Source organism: Etheostoma cragini, chromosome 16 (genome assembly GCF_013103735.1).
Source record: "Etheostoma cragini isolate CJK2018 chromosome 16, CSU_Ecrag_1.0, whole genome shotgun sequence".
In the NCBI taxonomy this organism is placed as follows: domain Eukaryota; kingdom Metazoa; phylum Chordata; class Actinopteri; order Perciformes; family Percidae; genus Etheostoma; species Etheostoma cragini.
In genome coordinates, this window is record NC_048422.1 from 5,326,566 (window position 1) to 5,336,761 (window position 10,196).

General features: G+C 39.8%; 1 protein-coding gene across 2 annotated transcripts; it reads left to right on the forward strand.

Moving 5' to 3' along the window:
• The first annotated feature begins 2,199 nt into the window (after positions 1-2,199).
• Positions 2,200-5,410, forward strand: ccnb1 (cyclin B1). Of its 2 annotated transcripts, none has more exons than XM_034897070.1 (9): positions 2,200-2,395; positions 2,656-2,787; positions 3,169-3,279; positions 3,356-3,544; positions 3,645-3,803; positions 3,892-4,128; positions 4,209-4,349; positions 4,968-5,078; positions 5,249-5,410. In XM_034897070.1, the coding sequence occupies exons 1-9, from the start codon at positions 2,375-2,377 to the stop codon at positions 5,351-5,353; spliced, it is 1,206 nt and encodes a 401-aa protein (XP_034752961.1). In that variant the 5' UTR covers positions 2,200-2,374; the 3' UTR covers positions 5,354-5,410. The 2 variants fall into 2 exon arrangements, with proteins under 2 accessions (XP_034752961.1, XP_034752962.1); XM_034897071.1 differs by having other exon boundaries at positions 3,169-3,271; positions 3,354-3,544.
• The last annotated feature ends 4,786 nt before the right edge of the window (positions 5,411-10,196 follow it).

Genomic DNA, 10,196 nt, shown 5'->3' on the forward strand with positions numbered 1-10,196 from the left:
TGTGTGTGTGTGTGTGTGTGTGTGTGTGTGTGTGTGTGTGTGTGTGTGTGTTTGTGAGTGAGTGAGTGAGTGAGTGAGTGAGTGTGTGAAAGAGACAAATATAAAAAGCTTCAAGTCGATTCTAATAACATAATATTGTTTCTTGTACTTAAATATCTAACTTTACGGTCAATATCTGTTTCTTCTTCCCTATCATATTTAGAATGCGTGATTTGGTATTTATACCTATTATAGCCTACATCACGTATGTGATGTAAGGGTATTTTGCAAATACCTATCATTTACAAATTATAGATACACCGAGGATGCCTGATCTATGGTCTAGGGTGACCAGACGTCCTCGGATTTAGGGGACAGTCCCCGTTTTCGGTTGTCTGTCCCTGACCAAATACAGAAGAAAAAAACTACCTCTGTCCCTGTTCTGTTTTTAAAGACACAACATTAGGTTTTTCAATCAGATTGATAATCGAGAAACTGGAAATGTCCCCGTTTTTCTCCCTTTTTGGGATTTATGTTCCCAGTTTTGATCTTGGACGTCTGGTGAATTTATGTCATATAAGAATATTCTATTACCCTTAAGACCACTATGAATATTAAAATAGGCCTAACCATGTGTCCTGTTTCATAGCTACATGTATGACCTTTGTAGCAACAAAAAAAACATGAAAATCTGTTTTGTATTCAGTGAGATTGATTAATTAAACGCGCTGACAGCTCATTTCACCTGCCAAACACATTACACTGAGTGGAGCGGGTGACCGGTCCAAGATGGCGGCCCCAAATCTCGTCAGCGCCAGTAGGCAGTAGCAGGCGATGCGGCGTCTATTATTTTATGTCTATGGTAAACAAGACAACAAACCTGCTTCTACTCTTCCACCAAGTAGCTTAACCATAGCTTTGACCTCGATGTTGCTTAGTTAAAAATAAATGTTCATGTAATCAGGAAAGGTCTCGTCTACAAAGTCTTCAGATCCAAGAAAGTACGTTTGTGTTCCCTTCATATGCTCCTAGTAAACTCCAGCTTCCCCCATAGACTTTCGCACGTTCACCTTTGACTGATATTAAAGTCCACTATTCTAGCACTGTACTCTGTTTTGTTGCCTGTTTCTTGTCAACTGTATAACTCCATGGATTGGTTAGGGAAATGAACCTCCTCAGGATGTATTACTGAATACGCATGGCACGGGTTCAGGGGCCTAAGAGGTTAGGGCTGCAATTTCAATTGTCATAATCATTAATCGGTTGATTGTTTTCTTAATTAATCAATTATTGTCAAATGAAATGTCAATGAAAATTGCCAAAATATCGATCAGTGTACCCCTCAAATAAAAATGATGTCCTCATATTGTCCACAACTCAGATATTCAGTTTAGTGTGGTAGAGGAGTGAAGAAACAAGAAAATATCCACATTTAAGAAGCTAGAGTCAGAGCATTTTACATTTGTTCATATGAAAGAACTTGAACCGAATAATTGATTATATTAGTTGTAAGTTAATGTAATAGTTAATAACTATTTGATTAATCGATTCATATTTGCAGCTTTAAAATGGATTAGGGGGCCCCAAAGCAAAAGCACAAAACTCAAAGAAAATGCATAAAACTATCAAAGCACAGACATTGATTCGATAAAGAGGTCATAGTTTTATCATTTTGAGTTACGTGATTAAGGGGTTACACATTGATTTCCTGAACACAAATGTATAGCTGCAAAGTGCATAGGCTAATTTAACTCATATTAAAATTAGAATATTAATTTAAAGATATATTTTGCTCTGTTTTGGGAACATTTTGGGTGCCCTGTAGGATAAACATTTCAGTCAGAAACACATTTAATGTACAAAATAGGATTGCACAGGTCACGGATGTCTAAAGTGTTTATGTCTATTGAACACTATGGTTCGGGTTCGGGGGAAGGGTAAATAATCACGACCCAGTTCATGGGTCCGAGTAAAAAACGACGTCAACTTTCTTCTTCTTCTTTTTTTTTTTTTTTTTTTTTTACAGTTAGTCAGCCCAGTTATTTGTTGTTGTTTTTTGAGCACGTAAACCTGTTCGTGAATTTGTTCGAGTGTGGAAAGAGCAATTTAAAAAGTACGTCAAATCAAGAAAGTACGAAAAATAACAAGCAAGACCAGCAAGACGTAACAGGAAAAGGAAACAAAAAAAATGTAGATCATGTGACCACTTGTTGTCCGGTGAACGCATTTGAAACGAATGCGCTCAACCAATCAGATGCTTGGAGAATTCCGGACACAGCGAATCAGCTTGTAGTGAGCGAGGATTTAAACCAGGACGCCGAACCCTGAAAACTACACTGCGTCGTTCTCAGTTACGATTGTCCGTGGTTTGTGTTGAAGCAACGCATATTTCAAAATGGCTCTTCGAGTGACCAGAGTATGTACTTTATTGCCTTTTATTTTTGTTTTTGTTGCCTATGGCTGGAAATGTTTTAATGTGTCTTTATTTAATTTATAAATGCAGTATTAAAGTTACTGTTAAATGCCCTCGTGCGTTGCTGTGGGGGTTGCTCGTGCAGCCTTTCCATAATAGGAATTCGAATACCTTTTAAAAGCTGAGCAACCCATTATTTTTTTATAACGTGCATTGTAACTTCACGCTGGCAGTATTTGTCTTTATTTTTCTGTCTACTGCAGAACCGCTTGGCTTCTACCAGGGCTGACCTCGGTGGTAAGGCCTGCTCGGTCGCTGGTCCCACGAAGCCTCGCGCTGCGCTGGGTGAAATCGGAAATCTCGCAGTTAACAAAGAAGTCACGTTACAGAAAAAGGTAAGAATGTGACTTTCTTACATTGTATCATTTTTGTGATTTTCATGCCTGCTTTAACGTTTAAAGGTTTATATGCAAAATGAGTATCAGCTTTGCCCATATAAGGCCTAACGCTAAATGTAATGTAAGAGCAAAGGGATGTTAACTATTTGGGAATGTGCCAGTAACGTTGCTTTTAAATGCAAGTTCTTATATTGAGTACTGTGCATGCGTAATTTTTACCATTTGGAATTTTATAAATGCCCAAATGCTCCTTTACATTTCCAAGTGCTCAGTTTGTTTATTGGGCTATCTTTTAAAATCATGAGTACCCACATTTTAACGGAGTTCAAATGTTTACTGTTGACAAATGTAGAACCAATATTTGATTTTCTATTTCAGATTATCAAGGCAGAGCCTACTAAAAAGCTTGAGCCCACTAAAAAGACCACCAAAGTCGTCAAAGCAGTTGTACAACAAGAAAATGTCGTTCCTGTTAAACCTGAGCCTGAGGTGAGTAATGAAACCGACAAATGACTCCTGGGGTGGTGCATTGGTTTGAACTCAAATGATGTTTTCCACTGTTCAGGTTCTCCCTGAACCAGCATCCCCCACTCCAATGGAGACTTCTGGCTGTGCTCCTGCTGACCTCTGTCAGGCTTTTTCTGATGTTATGCTCCACACTGCTGTCCGGGATGTGGATGCTGATGACTATGACAACCCCATGCTCTGCAGTGACTACGTGAAAGACATCTACAAGTACCTCAGACAGCTTGAGGCAAGCAAAACTATATTAAATGCCAAATCTATTTGATATTTCCTACCCACACATGCACTTTTGGGTTTAACTGGGTTTAACCAGTTTCCGGTCTCCTCAGGTTGAGCAGAACGTCAGGCCCACTTATCTGCAGGGTCAGGAGGTGACTGGTAACATGCGGGCCATTCTCATTGACTGGCTTGTGCAAGTGAGCCTAAAGTTCCGTCTGCTGCAGGAGACTATGTACATGACTGTGGGAATCATTGACCGCTTTCTTCAGGTGAGTAACAGTATTGTCACACCTCTGCATGAAACTGTTACTTTAGTTTAGAAAGTCCAGTTTCTAAAATGTGAATGGTACCCAACAGGATCACCCAGTTCCCAAGAAGCAGCTGCAGCTGGTCGGCGTGACTGCCATGTTCCTTGCTTCCAAATACGAGGAGATGTATCCCCCAGAGATCTCAGACTTTGCCTATGTGACGGACAGGGCCTACACCACTGCCCAGATCAGGGACATGGAGATGACCATTCTCCGGACCCTCAAGTTTCAACTAGGCCGCCCTCTTCCCCTGCAGTTTCTTAGAAGGGCCTCAAAGATTTATGAGGTTTGTAGCTGCTTCTTAAACTAGTCATTAAGTGATCAACTGACCTGCAGCTGATGTCTGATCTCCTTGTCTCCCATCAGGTAACTGCTGAGCAACACACGCTGGCAAAATACCTCTTGGAGCTCACCATGATTGACTATGACATGGTTCACTTCCCACCTTCCATGGTGGCAAGCGCTGCTTTGGCTCTCACCCTCAAGATCTTGGATGCTGGGGAATGGGTAAGTAACTTCTGGTTACCTGGTCTACTCAAGGTTCCCCCCCTTTACAAAGCTATTAGCTTAAAGCCTACCTATGACTACAAGGGTCTGAGGCTGCATAGAACCTTAACACAAAGACCTAGTAGAAGTTCCCCTTAACTTGATAAAATACCAAGTGGGATAACTAATATTTGTGCTCCTTTTGTAATGGTTACATGTTGGCAAAGGTTTTTTCGGTGAGATCCCACAGCAACTAATCGGGGGCACCCTAGATGTGCCAATCCTTTCCTGGGTCTGCTAGGGTTGATGTTGTATAGAGCTTTGGCCCGATGCATCACAAAGGTTGTTGCCGATTTACCAATCAGACTGAACTACAATTAGTAGCCCTTTACAGCAATATTATTCAAAACTGGAATTCAAAGGGTTAACATTCTAAATCTTAGTTTTGGTTAAGAGACTTTGACTTTGTCATTTGCATTTTTGAGCAACTTTTTTAAATGATGCACATGGTTTAAAGATGTGTCATTTGTATCTAATCTGGATTAAATTCATTAATACAAAGTATTTGCATTGTAAGGATAAAAGGCTAGTTCAGTGCTGTAATTAGGAAATGTTAAACTGTAATCCGTCTCTCGTCAGGATGTGACCCTGCAGCACTACATGGACTACACTGCAGAGAGTTTGGTTCCTGTCATGGCACACGTTGCCAAGAATGTTGTAAAGGTGAACGATGGGCAGACCAAGCATCTGGTGAGTAATGACTTTCATTTCCCTGAACTCTTCATCCAGAAGTATCTGTGCATATATGCTGATGTGGCTCTGTAATTTTGGCCACAAGGAACCAAATATGAAGAGCTGTAATCTAGGTCTGTAGCTTTTTTAAATTCTCTTTCCTAACTTAGTCTTTCTCTAATGTACAGGCAATCAAGGGCAAATATTCCACTTCAAAGCAGATGAGGATTGCCACCATCTCACAGCTCAAGTCTTCAATGGTGAAGGAACTTGCAAAGCAGCTTGTTCAGTGAGGAGATGTTTTAGCACCATGTGCTGATTTGTACAGTTGTAACTTAATGTGACTGAAGGAGCTGCTGCATACCAAGGACCATGTGGTTTGCATGTTAACAAACAAATGGTGTTTACTTTTGCGGATTTTAAAGTGTGTTACAAGTTTCAATTTTTAAAATGTCCCTTTATTTGAGAGTTGGCCCTCCAGACCATTAGCCCAAATAAAATGGCAGTCTTGGACCCTTGTCCCCTTAATTACTTCACAAGATTCAGTCAGCTACTAATTTCTTCTCTAATGCAACTCTTTACTATTTCCAATGCTTACAACAGTTAATGCACTACTTACTGATGTTGGCTAAAATCTTGACTGGGTCTCTATCACAATATTTAATACCCTGCATGCAAATTAAAAGACTATGCCTCAACTCTCACATTACTTTCCACTTCAGGTGACTAAAATGAGACTGCTATTTTAAACCAGATCTAAAATTTGGTAAGTAGCATATATTTGGGTTTATATCTGCCAAGTCACAAATTTATATCCCTAAACAAGTTATTCTAATAGCTTAATGTAACTGCTGTAAATGTAAAACTTGGGGCCTGCTTTAAAAGGTCACTAATAGGAAGGGGCCATGGGTGTGGTTTTTACAATGTGTAAAATGTACAGCAACACTTTACTGATTTTTACTTTGTCTTAAATGTCTTGTTTTAAAGCCTCTAATTAAATGGTTCAGACCAGAAATCTGCTCACTTGTGTTGACTGTTCACCACTAGAGGTTGCTCTAAGCTTAGAGTTGCTTTCCCTGTAGTCTCTCCTTTTGAGCAGAGACTCAGTAATTATCATGGTGCTAGATGGCTGTGTCATGCTTTAAAGAAGGTAGTCCTTTCCTTGTGTTAACATTTAGTTGTAGGAGTAATACATGCCTTTGCCACACTGATCTAGTAATCAAATGGAGCTAGACATTGATGTGCCAAAATCCCTAAATGTTGGGTCATCATTATGTCCTACAGTATGTATTTACATAAATTGCCACATTAGCTCTTTCTGAAACCATAATTCCCATCAAAACAATTGTCTGCTGTAACTGGTAGTGTAGCAATTGGTAACTAATCTTGAAACTTGTCATCTTGTACTGCTGGTATAAAATGAATAGCTGACCATTTTGCCAAATTTGAATCCAGTCTGTATTCCTGACCTAACAAAGGATTGAACAATGGCAAGTAAACGTCTTCAATGCTATGCATTAATTATCAGGCCTACAAACATCTAGAGGATTAGCTTTAGAGCTGCAAAGAAATCTATCAACTGTAATTATACTAATTTGATAATGGCATTGTTTAAAAAAAAAAGTCAGCTTTTAAATTTTCTAGTTTTTTTTTTTCTTCCATTTTACTGTGATATTTGAGTGGACAATACATTTTGGTCTTTTCTTGGGCTTTGGAGAAACCTTTCACAATTTTATGGATACAAAAATCCGAGTGACTAGAGAAATTGTTAGTTGCAGCCCTGATAAGATTTCTTCAGTGAATGGCGTAGTGGTACTAAAACATTCCCCATGACGATGTCAGGGCGGAACTACAGATGGCAATATTTCCCCAGAACCTTTGCTCCTATAATTTGCTGGTCCAGTCAAAGAATGGGGGAGGATATAAAGTAGAAGTATTTTTTTAGATTTGGAGCTGGAACCCCAGAAGTCACCCCCTTGCTCCACGCATGGGTTCATAATTCAGTATTCAATAAAGATCTCTAACAGGGCAAGGCCCTTTAGACCATGGAAGACCATTCTGACTTGTAATGGTAGGGAAAGGACGGGTGTTACTATGACAATGGCTTCCAACTGTTTCAATGAGCCAGCATGTACCATACCAGGTCACTGGGATCAAAGGAGCTAATTGGAATTCAACTATCCATTTTGGTCAATGTCTTGTGACAAAGACATGAGCAGGGCAACTTTACAGTGACTGGAGTTGCAGAATATTTGTCATAAAATGAAATGCCTTTTCTTTGAAGTTTAGTTTTCTGGCTTGGCAAAAACATTCTGACTTTTTGACGCAGTTTAATTACCAGTAAATTCACTACATCAGGAAATGTGTCTAATCAATTGCCAGCCCATTCAGAGGAGTGTCGTGACTTGGTCAGTGGCATAGATAAGACAAGTAGGTGTTGCATAAGCTGCAGATGCAAAGGGTCCTTGCAACTTCAATTACATTACAAGAAGCCACACGTATTTAAAGCTAAGGGACGGAGCAGAGTGGGAGCTATTATCATTTAAACCCATTCACGGCTGAGACCCTGTGGGCACCAGGCCCCCCCTAAACATCCTACTACTCCCAGGGGGACGCCAGGAGAGCTTTGCTGTACAAGACCACCTGCCATCTGTATGACACCAGTCACTGTGTACATCATCCGGATCATATGGCCATCACTCATAAAGGCCTGCTGAATAACAGCATGAATGCATCTGTTGGAGTTTATGCTGAGACCAGAAATCATTAGCACAAAAAAAACAATAATACGTTAAAAGAATGCCATGGAAACCCAGAAAACTCAAGCTTTGCATGTTGGTTTCCTTAAAGAGAAAAATCTAAAACTTATAGTCTATGAAAAAGGGACAGAAAAAAGACCACAAGCAAATGACTAGAGGAAATAAAGTGTGAAGAAAGAAGGAAAAGTAATCATTGCAAAACAAAGGGGGAATAGCATTATTTGGGTTTATTGTAGTTTATGCACAGAGTTCATTCAGTGAAACCTGAGGAGTAAGTTCCACATAAAAGATCAGCAGTGCTTTCACTGACTTGTGAGGTAGAAACACAGCCAAACCATGCTTTGATGGTTTCAAATGGTATGTAATACACACTGCTAAAAAAGGGTGTCTTAAATCAAGATAAAAAAACACTAAATCTGAGGGAAAAGGTACTCAAAACAAGTGAAATTAGCTGTCCATGCAACAAGATAATTGCATTTGACAAGCTTGCTTGATTGCTTGCTAAGAATGTAGTGTAAAGGGGAACACTTAAATTAAGAAATTCACTCTTAAAAAAAGGATTATCTAACACTTCTAAATCTCATTTTTTTATCTTAGTAAGAAGCAAATAAATAGCAGTGCAACACTGACCACTGGGCATCTGTCTGTCTGACAGTTGTTTACTATACATACTTAAATATACTATAGGTAAGTACTGAGGGGTAATGCTGACACCTTGAGAGCACATCTCCTTTTATCCGTCTGTTGTTTTCCACAGAGACACATGATAATTAGCCTCAGTTATCCAGGAAACACAGGCTTTTAAACCCACGGATCAAACTGAGAATTCATACTTGGAAGCTGAGGTCATGACTGGGCAGCAATATCGGTTTACAAGACAGATTCCTCCTGTGCGGGGCTCCAAACGATACACTTGTGCAGCTGCCTGGAACACTATTTGGCCTTTCTGACAAAGATTCAGCTGCGTGACATTTATTAGGATGGAAAATTTAACACGGTGTGCCGTTAGGCTCAACTCAACAACTGCTTAAAGGCTGTTATCATACAAATCACAAAAAAAAATAATCACTCAACCCTTGTGATATCTTGTGCAAATAGTTTTGGTATTATGTGCAGGGTTAAAGAACAGCCTCTGAGATCCACTTCACAGTTTACATGTCTGCCTCAGAAAACCCTTTAGTTCTGGGATGCCAACGATCACAGCTGATAGAGAGTCCGCTGGGATCCACTCCAGTATTAGACATATGAACATAAAGACCCAAGACTTACTTCAGTACAACAGAACCCTACCTGACCCGATTCAGGTTTGGGTCCTGGCTTAGATCTCGGGTTGAGGACCACAATGAAAATAAGTCCTGGACTTTATTGTGTTTTTATCCGTGATTGTATTGGATGTATTTTCCTGTGTAAGGAATTCTTAATGCAATTAAATAAATCAAATCAAATCAAAATCATAGGATCTAAGTTAACCAGTGTGTAAATTCACACTGTGAATGTAGTGGGGGGTTTTGAGACTACAAAGCCACTCTATAACAGAAGGCGTACTGGTGACAGTACAGAATGGATTGGCACTTCATTTTGCACAGACATGTATGGTACCCAAAAATCTGTCTCTATTCAAAGATGGTTTCTGGGGTTGTATGTAAATTTCTTAATCTGAGTGTTATCTTTGATTTGGGTGGCTGTGGCTCAGGAGGTAGAGTGGGCCATCCACTTATCGGAAGTGGAAAGGTTTGTCCCCTGGGTCCTCCAGTCTGCATGTTGTGTGTCCCTCTGCAAAACACTGAACCCCAAACTGCTCTCGAGATCGGTGTGTGCATGTGCATGTTAATGATTAGATTAGATTCAATCCTGATGAGCAGATTGACACATTGCATGGCTTGCAGTGTGGACTGGAATGTGGCTTGAAGTAAAGTGCTTTGAGTGGTCGCAAGACAAGAAAGGTGCTAATAAAATCCAAGTCCATTTACCATTTACTATCTTTTTCCGGCCGTCCACTGACTCCTGGTCAATGACTATAACTCATTCTCAGTCACAGTGGTGAGTGTGCCTCCAATGTTCAGTCAGTTCTAGTCAGGCTATTCCTTAAGCAGAAAGTATGGTAGTTTCAGTAAAACTGGACTGTTTTTACCATTCACTTCCATTAAATTGGTTTGGTAGTATCAGCAGAGGCAGATGTCTAAATCCCTATGTGTGGTATGCAAATAAAACCGAATCTATCTGCACGGCTAGATACCTGTGATGGCCACAGTCATGGCCATACAGCCAGCTTAAGAGCGGCAACCTCAAGCACTTATAATTTTCCTTAGGTTTAGTTGATATATTTTTGTGTATACATCTTCATTTGTTGCAACCATTTATTCAGTTACAAATAACT

Coding starts and splice junctions, on each gene's coding strand:
- ccnb1 (XM_034897070.1), top strand. CDS start 2,375: ATGGCTCTTCGAGTGACCAGA. Junction 2,396..2,655: donor TGGCTCTTCGAGTGACCAGA/GTATGTACTTTA, acceptor TGTCTACTGCAG/AACCGCTTGGCTTCTACCAG. Junction 3,804..3,891: donor TCATTGACCGCTTTCTTCAG/GTGAGTAACAGT, acceptor GGTACCCAACAG/GATCACCCAGTTCCCAAGAA.